At 50.3% G+C, this 15,003-nt stretch overlaps 2 protein-coding genes across 14 annotated transcripts in view; one reads left to right on the forward strand and one right to left on the reverse strand.

Annotated features, from left to right (window-relative positions):
* Window positions 1–484: 484 nt before the first annotated feature.
* Nthl1 (nth like DNA glycosylase 1) lies at window positions 485–7,378 on the reverse strand. Of its 7 annotated transcripts, none has more exons than XM_026780904.1 (6): window positions 7,199–7,378; window positions 5,548–5,774; window positions 4,733–4,903; window positions 3,829–3,988; window positions 832–937; window positions 485–753 (listed from the first exon to the last, which is right to left on the reverse strand). In XM_026780904.1, exons 1-6 carry the CDS (start codon window positions 7,299–7,301, stop codon window positions 630–632), a joined length of 891 nt encoding a protein of 296 aa, XP_026636705.1. In that variant the 5' UTR covers window positions 7,302–7,378; the 3' UTR covers window positions 485–629. The 7 variants fall into 7 exon arrangements, with proteins under 7 accessions (XP_026636705.1, XP_013202573.1, XP_013202574.1 ...); XM_013347119.2 differs by having other exon boundaries at window positions 4,733–4,906; window positions 5,548–5,777; XM_013347120.2 differs by having other exon boundaries at window positions 487–753; window positions 5,548–5,777.
* Window positions 7,379–7,428: 50 nt separating this feature from the next.
* The window catches only part of Tsc2 (TSC complex subunit 2), a 35,086-nt gene continuing 27,511 nt past the window's right edge, over window positions 7,429–15,003 (forward strand). For all 7 annotated transcript variants that reach the window (XM_005349161.2, XM_013347152.2, XM_026780898.1 and 4 more), the window contains exons 1-6: window positions 7,429–7,517; window positions 7,957–8,123; window positions 10,438–10,524; window positions 12,520–12,630; window positions 13,405–13,549; window positions 14,742–14,859. In XM_005349161.2, the coding sequence (XP_005349218.1) occupies window positions 7,986–8,123; window positions 10,438–10,524; window positions 12,520–12,630; window positions 13,405–13,549; window positions 14,742–14,859 (599 nt within the window). In that variant the 5' untranslated portion in view covers window positions 7,429–7,517; window positions 7,957–7,985. The remainder of the gene's footprint in view (window positions 7,518–7,956; window positions 8,124–10,437; window positions 10,525–12,519; window positions 12,631–13,404; window positions 13,550–14,741; window positions 14,860–15,003) is intronic.

The raw sequence follows: 15,003 nt of genomic DNA on the forward strand, positions 1-15,003 counted from the left end.
TCGAGACCAGCCTGGTCTACAGAGCTAGTTCCAGGACAGGCTCCAAAGCCACGGAGAAACCCTGTCTCGAAAAAAAACCAAAAAACCAAAAAAAAAAAAACAAACCCAAAAAAACAAGACCCGTCCTGTTAAGCCTGCATCCAACAGCCCAGAGTCTAGGTCTCTAGAGTTCTCCTGTTAACATGGGGGTGGGTTCCTGGCACAGGCTGAGCACAAGTTCAGAAGCTAGAAGGTTCAGGGAAGTGCTGGGGCTGCAGGACAGAGTGTGAGAGTTCACAAGGACACCCCCCCACCCCCTGCAGGCTTCCCAGCAGCTGGCTACAGCTGGCTTTGTTTCCTCCCTCCTGGGTTTATACTCCCCGCTTGCTCTTCCCTCCCTCCCTCCCCCACTCCCCAGGATACACTATGTCCCCACACAGCCTCCCAGGCAGTCCTGCCCCTGACATGTGAATGCCTTGCACACACCGCGTTCACACACGTGCTTCTTGGCCTGATCCTAAATCAACTGTGCTAGAGGTCAAGTGTGAATAACCTCCCAGCTTTATTACACGCCCTGCGGACCCCCAAACTTCACTACCCCCCCCACAAAGGCACTTCACAGACACTGGCCAGAGGAAGCCCTGGGACTCTTAAAGGTTCTGGGCAGCAGGACACAGGGCCCGGTTGAGGCAGGCCTGGCATTGAGGATGGACAGGAAGGCAAATCTGTTGGCCGAAGCCCACCAGCAATCCATTGATCTCACTCCACAGCCCCCTGTGAGGGTTAGAGGCAGGTCAGTGTAGAAGTCGGCAGGGCTGCTCCCTCCTCCAGCTTCATCCAGCTACACTGTACCTGGGTAGCCACTCCTCCAAGGCTGTGCGTGTCGCCTCTGGGGTCTTGGTCACCTTCTTGGTCCACCTCAGTCGGTTGGCGATTCTGTGTACATGTGTGTCCACCGCTGCTTGGGGACAGGGCAGGGTGAACAAGGGCATTCTGCCAGCTGGACTGTACCCTGTCCCTATCTCCAGTCCTAAGCAAGAGCCCAGGGCCTCGCTCACCTGGACCTCTAAACAAGATGGGAACCATGGAGCCTGAAAGAAGGAAGTGTATCAGCAGGGCTGGCTGAGTCTGAGCCCTCAACCTGGGGTGCAGGAGCTTTTTTTTTTTTTTTTGAGACAGGGTCTCTTCATGGCCCCAACTATCCTGGAACTCACTATGTAGACCCGGGTTGCCTCAAACTCTGAGATATACACTTGCCTCTGCTTCCTGAGGGCTGGGATTAAAGGCTTGCAGGTGGATCTCTGTTCAAAGCCCAGCCTGTTCTACAAAGGCCAGGGCTACACAGAGAAACCCTGTTTCAAAACAAAACAGTCAGAGTGTGAGGCATCTGGGTAGGTGACACACGCCTTTAATCCCAGGACTGGATCTCTGTGAGTTTGAGACCAGCCTGGTCTACAGAGCAAGTTTCAGGCAGCCAGAGCTACACAGAGAAGCCCTGTTTCAAAAAAACCAAACCACACCAAACCAACACCAACCAAACCAACAGTGTGAGGCCGGCATAGTGGTTCCTATCTGTAACCCAGCACTTGAAAGGTTGAAGTAGAATTGCTCTGAGCTCAAGGGTAGCCTGGCCTACGGAGAAGACTCTCTTACAAAAATGCAACTCCCTATCCTGGGAAAAACAAAAAACCCAACCCCTAAAGTGTGTACTCTTGATCCAAAGCCCCCTCAAGAATGGGGCCTGGATCAGGGGGGCCTTGCTTGGCTTCCTCTGCCATCTTCTGGGGTCCTAAGCACCCCCACCAGCCCATCCACTAGATGTGAGCACCGGGCTGGGTGGCAGCAGCTCGGCCCAGGGGGCTGGCCCAGAGGTCACTGTCACAGAGCTGCCTGGCACCTGCTACTACAGCTCTTGGGGACAGAGTGGAGAGCAGGGTCAGGCTCTAGCTGCGCTCCTATCTGCTGCCCATTGCAGGGATTCAGCCTTATCCCTTTGCTGGGGCTGCCTGCCAAGCCACCCAGTCAACTGCAGTGCCTGCCCTGCCTTTCCCAAGGTTTGTCAAACATTAGCCAGTCTCCAAGCCCTGACTTGCTTACTGCCCGGGAAAAGGCTTGGGTGCAGGCTGGGGGGGAAGGGGTGCAGAGTCACATGATGGAAGCTTTAAGCCTCAGTTTCCTTCTCTGAACCCCAGAGGCCCAATCCAGGACCACGTCATGTATGAGCCTCCTACGCTGGGTAGAGGGGCTTCCTACACATTTGTGTTGTTAAGGAGGGCGATTAGGTCACTGGCTGTGAACTCAAGTTCAGAACTCTTCAAGTTCAGAAAGGTCAAGTGTGTGACCTAAGGTCACCCAGCTGCAAGTGTCAGAGTGCCACAGTTCTAGCTTTTCAGTGGAGGGGTTATCTTTTCTCCCTGGCAGGCAACCCTGGGGTCTCACTGAAGGTAACCAGGCCCTCAGACTACAGAGAAGTGGGTGGCGTTCAGATACTGCCCTGTCCACTGGAAGTGCAGTTCCCTGAAGGGCCCTTCCCCCACACAGCCACCCACCACAGCTCCCAGGACACAGGCAGCCGAGGACAGAGGACAGATAAGCTCAAGTGTCGACTAAGAGGCTGCTGCCTAGGTGGGGAGGCCTCGCCCACTTCCTCCTGTCAGGCTCTTCCAAGGTTTGCTGTTCTCCAGGCTCAACAGGTGGTCACCAGCTCCTAGTCAAAGTCCTGGGCCCCTAGCTGCCCTCTACCCAGTGGGCAGGGCTACCACGCTGCAGGTTTAGAGACGGGCTCAAGGAACACATCCACCAGGCACATGCAGGAGCCAGGGGTTGGGGGCCCAGAGAGAAGTCAGGGCTAAATCTTGCTTTCTATGTGACCACAGGAACCCCAGCCACTCTGGACAAAGTTCTGAGAAGGCAGCATGTCTGTCCCTGCCCCAGGGAGTATATCTTCAACCTACCTACGCAGAGGTGCTTCAAATGCTAGACAATGATGGGAATCCAGAAATGACCCTCCTTCCCCACCCCAGCAATCACCCTCCTCCTCCACCACCTCAGCCTCTGCCTCGATTTGCTGCCCCCATTCTAGAGTTTCCTGTTTTGTTTCTCAGCTTTATGTCTGCTATTCGTTCTGCCTGGGACATACTTGTACCTCCTGGTCTGGCTAACTCACCAGAAGCTCTAAACTGGAACATGACTTCAGAAAGATTTCCTGGAGTTTGGCACAGTGGTGCATGATAGTTATCCCAGGATTTAAGAAACTGAGGCAGGAGCTGAGAGTGGTGGCGCATGCCTTTAATCCCAGCACTCAGGAGGCAGAGGCAGGAGGATCTCTGTAAGTTTGAGGCCAGCCTGGTCTACAGAGTGAGTTCCAGGACAGCCAGGGCCACACAGAAAGACCCTGCCTAGAAAAACCAAAACCAAAAACCAAACCAAAATTCAAACAAACAAACCAAAATAAAAAGCCAAACCAAAACAGACAATAACAACAGCAATGAATACAAAAGATTCCCCAGATCCCTGGAGCCCGGGTCAGGCTCCCCAGATCCCTAGAGCCCGGGTCAGGCTCCCCAAGGCTGTCACACTACCCACCCACCGAGAAGCCTCCTCCCAACAGGTGACACACTCTCCACTGACTCTGCAGTATGTGGCAACCGCATGGCTTCCAGGTCCCTCAGAGACCAGCAAGTGTGAGTTCTTGTCATCAGTGTCCTGCTGAGAGCAGGCTGGTTTGCTCAGCACTGAGAACACCCTTTTGATATTCTGGTTTAACTCAAAAAAAAAATTGGGGAACCCCTAACAGAGGCAAGCAAGCTCAGAGTTAACTTCTCCCTCTGTGAGGCACAAGCCACTCACCTATGCCTGATACGGTCCCCCAGGCCACAGCCATAGCCAAGTGTGCCATCTTGGGTCCAACACCTGGCAAGGCTACCAGCTCTGCCACGGACGCAGGGATGTCCCCTTCATAGCGCTGCTGCAGGATGGCGGTTGTCTGCTTGATGAACTTGACCTTGTTCTGAAAGATGGTGTGGGTCAGCCTTGGGGTGAGGCATAGCTTAATCGGGGAGGACCCATGGGTACCCAGAGTTGCCCAGCACTCACCCTTGTCCCATGTAGAGATATCTACCTGCCCCACCTCTCCAGGAGGTGAGGAACCAAAAGCAGCAAAGAGTACATGCCTAGAACTTCCTCCCATTCATGTGAGCCAATGACATGTGTGGGAACCAGCTTGGGTCCCCTGCCTCAGCATTATTCTCTCCCTAGGACCTAGATTCAGTAGCACCTGGACCTTCAGGAAGGAAGGCTGGAGTCTGGGGCTCCCCCAAGCAACTACCAGACCAGCTGGGTGGTTCCCATCCTGTGCTTGAGTGGAGAGGGCTATTTAAAACCAATCTGATAGACGTGGCCCACACGGTGCCAAGGGGAAGCAGCCCCACCCACGGAGCTGCTTTCAACAGATCCACCCACCATCCTGGGTTCTGTGAAGTAAGGGGGGCAGCCTCTTTGGAGTGGTGCACTCAGGGAGCCCAGGAGGGGAAGAGGAGAAGGGCAAGGGCAGGCAGCTAGGTGGGAGGATAGAGGAATGTAGAGATGTAAACAGGAAAATCCCGAAAGCCTCAGGGACAGGGAACTAGTCCCACGGTGTAGACTCCTGGCAGGTCAGAAGCACGAAAAGCCCCTGTAGTCAGAAATGGCCTGTCCGCCATCTCTGGACCACTGCCCCCTCGTGGCTCTGTTGCCAAGCATACATAAGGCTTACCCTCCAGAAGCCCACAGGGTAGATGAGCCTGCCCAGCATATCGTCATCCATCTGCAGGATGTTTTCCACGGTCAAGCCCTGGGCCCGTAGGCGCTGCATGGCACCCGCTGTCACCTGGTCTTTGGTCTGGCTGGAGAGCATCAGTGACAGGAGTACCTGGTACCTCTGCACCTGCTTGTGCAATGACAGGGGCCAGGATGGTGATGGATCTGAGTCAAGTCCCTGACCCATCTCTACTTGGTATCTTAGACCTTTTACCCATCAGGGATAGCACGGTCTGTCTTGTCACACCTACGTGGACTAATCACCTGCCTCTATAGAGTAGTGTGAAGCCCCAGTGAATGACTTGGAATCATCCCTAGTACAGAGTCGATACCAGACAACCACTGGCTACTGTTGTTACTATTATTACTCGGTCAACGTTAACACTATTCATTTTAGAGACAAGAAGGCCCAGAGATAGAAGTATTCAAGTCATCCAGCAGAGAAGGTGATTAGAGCTAAGACTAGTCTATGGAACCAGTGCAATGTGAGGGGTTCTCCGCAAACGTTCCTGAATGGTGCCAAATGTCACCACTGTGCACGAGGCCTCAAGTCTCAGGCACTCCTGACATGCACAGTGGTCACAGTGAATGACAGGGGATGCATGGTGTTCAGTTCCCTAAGGTAGACTGTACCATGCAGTCTGTAGGGGATGGTGTCAGTTGCGGGAGCTGTCAGGTCTTGGTCTGTTTTCTTGAGATCAGAGAGGAAGCAAGTGTCTTGCTTCCATGGAAGAACAAGGAATCCCCTGGGCAGGTGGAGGTTCTTCCTACCTTTGGGGGGGCACTGGCATCATAGCAGTGCTCGGCGCCCAGCTGGTCCACAGGTGCATCCTTCTTGCTTCTCATGATTCGGATGTTGGCCAGTTGCTGCTGCCAGTTCTGGGGCTCCCACATTGGCATTTTGAGGGGCTCAGCATCTTCATCCTTCTCACTATTGGAAGCCTCATAGGCCACACGTAGCTTCCGCGTCTTCTGTGTCAGGTGGTTTTTTCTTCCTTCTGCTAAAAGTGCCATTCAGTCTTTGGAGCATGAGCTTTATATGAGGGTAGGGAAAGGGTGCTGCTTTCCTGACAAGTCACTTCTCTCTCACTTGTTCGTACAACTGTCCATTATCAACCATGGCGTGTGTAAAAGTGCTCTGTCCCTGTTACAACATGACATGGTAGTCTGACAAAGTGCCTGCTGGCACACCGAGACACTAGTAATATCTAATCAGCCTCTAGGATGATGCAACCTTTCACCTGTCCCATGCCCTTTGAGTTGCATAAAGAGAACCTTTTTTTAAAAAAAGATTTATTTATTTATCATGCATATAATGTTCTGCTGGCCTGTACAGGCCAGAAGAGGGCACCAGATCTCATTACAGATGGCTGTGGGCCACCATGTGGTTGCTGGAAATTGAACTCAGGACCTCTGGAAGGGCAGGCAGTGCTCTTCTTAACCTGAGTCATCTCTCCAGTCCTTAAGAGAACTTCTTTTTTTTTTTTTTTTTTTTTCGAGACAGGGTTTCTCTGTGGTTTTGGAACCTGTCTTGTAGACCAGGCTGGTCTTGAACTCACAGAGATCTGCCTGCCTCTGCCTCCCAAGTGCTAGGATTAAAGGCGTGCGCCACCACCGCCCGGCTTAAGAGAACTTCTTAACACTGTGCCACTCCTCTCTCAGAAATCCTTGTACTCAGGATGAGCTCCAACTCTCCCAACATCAAAGCATTTGCTGCCCTGACAGTATCAACACTTGTCTTCCTTTCATGGCACTTGTCTCTTGCTGAGTCTCAGCCTGGGTTCCAGTGTCTCCATGACTGAACCGCTTTGGGGCCTTTGGTGTCTATGCACATTCTTGCTGTAATCACAAGCTTAAATCCTAGTTGGAGACGTGCGGGAGGGTGGGGGGGCTTTGATAACTGCCCCCTGAGTACCACTACTTGGAACATAGTAGGTCCTTAATGGCTACAGAACAAATGAGTGCCATGCCCTTTCCTGTTTTTGCTAGGGGCCTGTTTTCCTTCAGAACCACCGTCCAGCTGGGGGAGAAAACTTCTGGCTGGTTGTGTTCTTGGCACACAGCCAGGCCCTACAAGAAAGAGAGGCAGCTCTGAGGTTGAGCTGCTGTGCCCCAGCCAGGCTGGAACAAATAAATGTCCCAAGCAAGGCTGTTGGACTGAAACTTTTCGCTGGTGACAAGGGTGGATGAATGAACACGTCCAGAACCCAGTCTTACGGACCCCTGCAGATCCTGTGGGTCCCAGTCGCTCGGAAAAAGCTTGAGTGGGGCATGGGCACGTGAGACTCAAGAGTTTGTGGCCGACTGCCTACTACGCGCCGCCTAGGGTTTAAGGTCAGATCATGCGGTCCGTGAACCTCAACTAGGAGCCAAAGTTCCAAGTCCCGCCTTTCCTCCAAAACCCCTCCAGGCGCAGTGCTACCTGCAGGAGCTTCTCGCGGCGTGAGCTCCTCCCCACACCCTTCTGCCGTGATCCTAGGCGCGCGGCTCCGACTGCGAGTCAGCATCCGAATCCCCGTGTTCATGCCTGGGGCTGTAAACTACACATCCCGGTGGTCCCCGCGATCCCTCGACTTGCTCAACGCGCACGCGGAACTACAATTCCCAGAAAACTCAACGCAGATAGTCAGCAAAGCCTCGCCCCCGGAAGTGCAGGTTGCGCTTCCGGCAGCTGCCGTGGGCCGGGGGTGTGCGCCCTTCCTGGCTGCAGGAGGGTCCTGCGCGCCGGGGGCGCGCGCGGGGTGAGTATCCTGCAAGACTCTGGCCGCTGGTGTGGGTCGGGATGATTGTATGGCCGCGTCTCGATAAAGGGGACTTGACCCTTCACTATCCAAGTCTGGGCCGCGCCCACTGCTGTCAAGTCCCAGTGCTCCAAGCCTTCCATTGCTTGTGTGAGCTCGCCTCTGCTTCTGTTGTCCTCGCGACAGCTCCTCCTCCTCCACATAAAAAGAACACTAATGACAAATAGCATCGCTCTGTGCACCCCCGCGACGGCAGGTGGCTCGCTAGATCAGGCCGATACCTCATGGGCTGATCCTGGTTGGGATTGAGTTGCCCCAGGAGTTGTAGGGAGGGTAGCCTGTCTTAGACCTAGAATCCTGACAACTGGAGGTTCTTCTCAAGGGCAGGAGGGCGTAGCCCGTCCTCTGGTGTGTCAAATATTATGTTTCTTCTTTACAGAGCACTTCCCTAGTACTGCCCTGCTCACCATGGCCAAACCAGCAAGCAAAGATTCAGGCTTGAAGGAGAAGTTCAAGATACTGTTGGGACTGGGAACATCAAGGCCAAATCCCAGGTGTGCAGAAGGCAAACAGACGGAGTTTATCATCACGGCGGAGATCTTGAGAGTGAGTGAGCCGCCTCTGCTTTGGTTAGCCTGGCATGAAGTGCAAGGAAGGCTGGGTTTGTCACTGGGTTCTGTGGGAGGTGGGTTGCTCTCCCCAGTCCTGCGCAGACGTCTGTACACATCTCTCCTCAGGATCTTTGTGACCTGCCCTAGCACACTTGCTTTAGGGTTTAGATAATGCATGAAATCTTACTTTGTCTAGTGTCATGGTGGATGCCCTGTACTCAGCACAGGGGATGCTGAAGAGATAGGATTATGGAGTTGGAGGACAGCCTGGGGCAATAGTGAGACCTAGTCTTAAAGAAAAAAAAAGCTGGGTGGTGGTGGTGCACCTCTTTAATCCCAACACTCAAGAGACAGACACAGGTGGATCTTTGAGTTTGAGGCTAGCCTGGTCTACAGAGTTTCAGGACAGCCAGGGCTACACAGTGATACAGAGAAATCTTGTCTCAAAAGAGCAACACACAGAAAAAAAAGCCCACTTTTCTAGATGTCGCCTGAAAGTCATCCTTTCATGGGATTAGGAACATGATGAGGTGTTAATAATTCCTAACAGCTTTTCCTCATAGTGAAGATGTAGCCCAATTCTCACATAGGCTACATATAACATACATGGACAGTTGTCAGTATGTTGGGGCATCACATGTCATATGTAGCTCACGTTTGTCCACTTGTTTATTTTTATTTTTTATTTTTTTTTTTGTTTTTTTTCGAGACAGGGTTTCTCTGGTTTTGGAGCCTGTTCTGGAACTAGCTCTTGTAGACCAGGCTGGTCTTGAACTCACAGAGATCCGCCTGCCTCTGCCTCCCGAGTGCTGGGATTAAAGGCGTGTGCCACCACCGCCCGGCCACTTGTTTATTTTTAATTTTTATTTTCTGTGTTATGGGTTTCTTTCTTTCTTTTTTTTAATATTATTTATTATTTATATAATATTCTTTCTGTGTGTATGCTTGCAGGCCAGAAGAGGGCACCAGACCTCATTACAGATGGTTGTGAGCCACCATGTGGTTGCTGGGACTTGAACTCAGGACCTTTGGAAGAGCAGGCAATGCTCTTAACCTCTGAGCTATCTCTCCAGCCCCTGTTTTTTTTTTTTTTTTTTTTTTTTTTTTGAGACAGGGTTTTCTCTGTGTTTCCCTAGCTGTTCTGGAACTCATTCTGTAGACCAGGCTGGCCTTGAACTCAGAGATCTAACCGCCTCTGCCTCTGCAGTGCTGGGATTAAAGGTGTGTGCCGCAATGGCCCGACTGTGTATGGGTTTCTTACCTGCATGTATGTCTTACCCATAAATAATTTTGAACTTTTATACTTGGAACATTTTCCACTCGGGTACCAAATACTCATCATTTGATGATGGGTGTAAATAAATATGACACATCTGCATATAATGGGGTATTAATTAAAAGAAGAAAGCATCAAATGGTAACACATGCCCCAGAGTGAAGCATGCTACGTGAAGGACATAGACAGTCTCCATAATGCATGAGTTTAGTGTATGAAATGTGCAGAACAGGCAAATCCATGGAGGTGGCTGTAGGAGCTGGAAGGAAGAAGGAATTGGTATGGTATGTGGTTTCTTTCTATTGTGATCAAAACATTCTTGAAACAGTGGAGATGATTGTGAGCATTGTGCTAATGCTGAAGTTTTCAATTTAAAGTTATTACAGTGGCCAGACTGGTTGTTGTTCATGCCCATAATCCCAGCACGTGGGAGTCTGAGGCAGAAAGGCTACCTTGAGTCTTGGCCTGAGTTCCAGGCTAGCCAGGGTTACATAGGAAGCTACTATGAATAAATAAAGTTGTTATAATGGTATATTTTATGCTATGTGAGTTTTATCTAACAAAACCTTCAGTCAGGGAAATAAAGTTACTGCCTGTCAGTGCAAGAGCTGGAGGAGTAAGCTCTTCTGTGAATTCTGGTTTACAGCTTGCCAGGTTTGGTGGCGCACGCCTTTAATCCCAGCACTCTGGAGGCAGAGATAGGCTGATCTTTGTGAGTTTGAAGCCAGACTTGTCCTCACTGTGAGTTCTAGGCCACCTAGAGCTACATACACAGAAAATAAAAACGAGAAAAGGTCTACAGTTGAACATGGTGGCTTTCCCTTGTAGTCCCAGTACTTGTGAAGCTGAGACAGAAGAATCGCCAGGTGTTTAAGGTTGCCTTGGGCTGCAATATGAGTTCAAGCACAGCCTGGGCAACCTTAAACACCTGTAAATTCAATTTACAGGTAAGATGCAGAACAAGCTGTAGGTGGTTTGTGACTGGCAGGTGAGGAGGCTTCTTTTCTAACCATTGCCGTTTCCCCTTTTCTAGGAACTGAGTGGTGAATGTGGCCTCAACAATCGCATCCGTATGATAGGACAGATATGTGATGTGGCAAAAACGAAGAAATTTGAAGAGGTAGGTTTGCCTCAGTTGGAGTTGTGTATGCCAGCTACAAGTCTTCAATTTTCTGTTGCTCTCTTTCGTTTTTGAGACTTGCTGTGTAGTCCTAGCTGAACCGATATTCACTGTGTAATAGTCCAGACTGACCGTGAACTTGATATGGCCGGCCTTCCTCAGCCTCTTCAGTATGATATGGATTACAAGTATATGCCAGACTGCTAGATTTAGATTTGGTGTTTGTTTGTTTGTTTTTTTTCCTTTTTCTTTTTTTCAAGACATGGTTTCTCTGTATAGCCCTGGCTGTCCTAGAACTTACTTTGTAAGCCAGGCTGGCATGGAACTCAGAGCTCCACCCGCCTTTGCCTCCTGAGTTCTGGGATTAAAGTCATGTGCCACCACTGCCTGGCATAATAGCTAGTTTTGTAATGATTCAGATTTTACCATTCTAGAGACATTTAATGTTCATCTTAGTGATGTAGAAACTTCTGAAAATGACCTGAGCACAACCCTGAGAGACTTATCTTGGTGACACCAAGAGGAATGGGTTTTCCCTGAATTCCTGGAAAGGGTTATGGATATGCAAGTCTGCTCACCCACTTTTTTGGTGGGTCTGGGTTGGAGGTTGAGACAGGTACTCACAGTGCTCCATGACAGTGGCTCACTCCTTTAATCCCAGCACTTGGGAGGCAAAGGCAGGTAGATCTGAGTTTGAGGCCAGCCTGGTCTAAAGAGTTCAAGGACAGCCAGGGTTACACATGGAAACACTGTCTGAGAGAAACAAGAAAAGAAAAGAGACAGAGACTCACTGTGTAGTCCTGGTTCACCTAGCACTTACTATGTAGACCAGGCTGGTCTTGAACTTATGCCTACATTCTCACTATCTTATAGCACATTGGATAAGGATTACCAGGTTAGGGTAGGGCCTCAGAGAACAAATCAAGGCACCCTAGTCTTGGTTACTGTTTGAGAAAGACAGCTGATTGATGGCATCAGGCAACAGAAGACATATAGCTAGTTTGTTTATTTATTTATTTTTCAATTTTATTGTGTTCCAGGCATCTTATATAGGGCTCTCTCTGACTAATGACTAATGACCATGCCTTAGCTCTCGGGACTTTTCAGCTGCAAGCCCACCAGAAACCACTCCCCTGCCATCAGGAACTCATGAGGGTCTCGTGCCCAGAGCAGCTGCAAGCACAGGAAAGCAAATAGCTGGTTTATTTTGGTTAAATATTTTTAGATTTTTTTTAATGTTATGTGTCCAGTGAGCAGTTTCTTTCTGGAAGTCAGGTGCCAAGCGACACCTGAGAGTTCCAACGTTCGTGCTTAGTGTTTGTGTGTGAGATTTAGGAGAAGATGCAGATCAACATCCATGCCTAGTGTTTGTGTGTGAGATTCAGGTAAGATGCAGATCCATCAAGGAAAGTGACTGGCTACGTATTTAGCAGTTTTCCAAGATGTACGTGCTGTAGCTGAGACACCCCTGCAACACACACACACATCGGATCTTTCAAAGTAGGCTCCTAACATTTAGTAGGGCCTAACTCACACAGGAACATAGAATGCTGTTTCTGTGGCAGGTGCGTGTTTAGGGCTCATCTGTGCTTGTTTTGAGCACCATGGTGTTGAGTCCAAACTCGAAACTCGCTGGTAGTCTCGGGGAAGCTGGCACTGCTTCCCTGTCCTGCCTGTTCTCCTTTGCCCAGCCTGTTCACCTGGGCCCAGTAAAGAGTCTTGGCTAGATGCCAGGCATGATAGTGCAAGTCTTTAATCCCAGCACTTGGGAGGAAGAGGCAGGCGGATCTCTGTGAGTTCAAGGCCAGCCTGCTCTATAGAGCTAATTCTAGGACAGCCAGGGCTACACAGAGAAACCCTGTCTCAAAAAACCAGAAAAGAGAGAGAGTGGGTTGAGATGGTCTGAAAGTCTGGTCACCAGTGCTGTCCTTTGATTAAGCGGCTGAGGTTCTTGGAGATCACAGCCTCATCACTGGCCTCTTTCTGTTGTGGCAGCATGCAGTGGAGGCACTTTGGAAGTCTGTCTCAGACTTGCTACAGCCAGAGCGACCACCAGAGGCCCGACATGCAGTTCTTGCTTTGTTGAAGGCCATTGTGCAGGGACAGGTAAGGGGCAGAGCTGGATGAATCTATGGGATGAAGGCAGGCCATCCCTGTTTGGACTCCTGTCTTTGGTGGTCTGCCACTGGTGGGGTCTAGTGGTTAACAGGCTGTGGAGCCTAAGAGAGTGTGAGGACATTCTGGTGTCAGAACTCCTGTCTGGTGACCTTGGCCAGTCACTATAGCTCCCTGAGCCTCCACCCTACTGAGAATAGAGACTGCGAGCTGTATCCTTCTAGGGATGACACACGGAAGCTTGTGCAGAGTGTCTGGAATATGGCTATTGTTAGCTTGCAGTTATTGATCAATTTTCTAGTTATGGCCACTTCCCCTGCTTCTCATTCTCTAACTACTGAGGTCTCAGCTGACCCTTTTATGCCCATGGCCCCTCTCTGTTCATTCCTGAAGGGTCTGTCCTCTTGGAGAGGTTTCTCCTTCCTCTTGCTGTACTCAGGCTGTGGCACCTCTCCTGGGGCTCGATCATTGTGTCCACAAGAGGAGGACACAGTTCCTATCCAGAGCAGGAGCTCTGTTGTCACTGCTGTCCACCTGCACCTGACCCTGTCCAGAGCTTGATGCGTTAGGTGGCGTATGCATACCAGTCGGCTGTTGGCCAGTGCCTCTGGCCCCTGTGTGAGCCCTATGATATGCTGACATATTATGTAAGGTGCTTCTAGAGGAAAAACAGGGTGTGCCTGGGGTCTTGGGATCCCATGCACTTTTTGACAACTGTATGGGAGATGCTGGCAGGGCTTTATTGACTCGTGGCTTTATCTTTAGGGTGACCGTTTGGGGGTCCTCAGAGCTCTTTTCTTCAAAGTGATCAAGGATTATCCCTCCAATGAAGACCTCCATGAAAGGCTAGAAGTTTTTAAGGCCCTCACAGACAATGGAAGGCACATTACCTACTTGGAAGAAGAACTGGGTAGGTGCCATACAGAGAACGGGGTTCTTCTGGCCTTGGGATTTAGAGGTCTCTGGGACGAGAAAGGCCCCCTGAACCTGGAGGGGCACTGCAGTTCGTGACATGGTCTGTGGGGAGCACAGGACTGCATTGCCCCTGCTCCAGGAGTCCTTTGTCTTGGGCGCTAATTCCAGAAGCACTCATAGGATTCACTCAAGATGTGAAGCCTTTGACTGGCTTGGGTCCCATCTTTCTCATCACTAATGGGTCTGTTGTCATGGCTGCGCTAGTGCTGCTTGACATCCTGCCCTGGTTGCTGCCCTTCCACCTGTCATGTGACAGAGGTTTCAGTAAGGTTTAAGACTTTGTTTCTTGTTGGTGAGGGAAAAAGGAAAGATTGGGGAGTGACTCAACGTGGGCCTGTTCTGATGTCCAGAAGTGGGCTTCCGCAGTTCATCTGCCTCTGTGACATGGACTGTCACGGAGTTTGATCTGCCTCTGTGACATGGACTGTCACGAGTTTGCCATCAGATTTTCTTTTTTTTTTTTTCCTTTTCTTTTCTTTTGATTTTTTGAGACAGGGTTTCTCTGTAGCTTTGGAGTCTATCCTGGAACTTTCTCTGTAGACCGGGCTGGCCTTGAACTCACAGAAATTCACCTGCCTCTGCCTCAGAGTGCTGGGACTAAAGGTGTTCGCCACCACCGCGTGGCACCATCAGATTTCCTAAGGCTATGTGGCCTGCAGCCTTGCCTGTGTCTTTCCAGAGATTCTTGGAGGGTGGGAATTTCCTAAGAACTTGCCTCCTGAGCAAGCTTTGTAGTGTCTGTGCCCTGTCATGGAGGAGTCAAGCCTCAAATGCTCGCTTCTGCTGGGTGGGGGTGGCGCTCACCTTTCATCTCAGCCCTTGGGAGGCAGAGGCAGGCGGATCTCTGAGTTTGAGGTTAGCCTGGTCTACAGAGCAAGTTTCAGTACAGCCAGGGCTACGACAGAAACAACAGAAAACCGATCTCAAGAAACCAAAAAACAACAGAAAGAAAGAAAAGGATACTTACTTCTTCTGTCAGCTGAGCTCCATTGCCCAGGTGGAGCCAGGATCTGTGCAAGCCTTGCTTAGACTCCTGTTGAGCATCTTGGGTCCCATATTTTGCAGTAATAGGATGCAGGATCATTTTCCTGGGGAGGAGGAATACAGCCTTAGCTTTTCTCTTACAGCGGAGTTTGTCCTGCAGTGGATGGATGTCGGCTTATCCTCAGAATTCCTTTTGGTACTCGTAAATCTGGTCAAGTTCAACAGCTGTTACCTTGACGAATACATTGCATCAATGGTTCAGTAAGTAAAAAGACTAGCTAAGGACTGAGGTGCAGCTGAGTGTAAGAGCTATTGCTAGCGTGCCAGAGACCCTGGATCCCACTCCCAGCTCCACAAGAAAGAAAAGAAAAGAGCTTTATTTCTTTTTTTTTTTTTTTTTTTTTT

Source organism: Microtus ochrogaster, chromosome 7, assembly GCF_000317375.1.
Source record: "Microtus ochrogaster isolate Prairie Vole_2 chromosome 7, MicOch1.0, whole genome shotgun sequence".
In the NCBI taxonomy this organism is placed as follows: domain Eukaryota; kingdom Metazoa; phylum Chordata; class Mammalia; order Rodentia; family Cricetidae; genus Microtus; species Microtus ochrogaster.

Excerpts from the sequence above, each read along its gene's own strand:
- Nthl1 (XM_026780899.1), bottom strand. The coding sequence starts at position 7,301 with ATGAACACGGGGATTCGGATGCTGACTCGCAGTCGGAGCCGCGCGCCT. Across the intron at positions 3,989-4,732 it reads ACCCTGTGGGCTTCTGGAGG|AACAAGGTCAAGTTCATCAA; the intron begins GTAAGCCTTATG and ends ACCATCTTTCAG. Across the intron at positions 1,071-3,828 it reads GGGGACCGTATCAGGCATAG|GCTCCATGGTTCCCATCTTG; the intron begins GTGAGTGGCTTG and ends TCCTTCTTTCAG.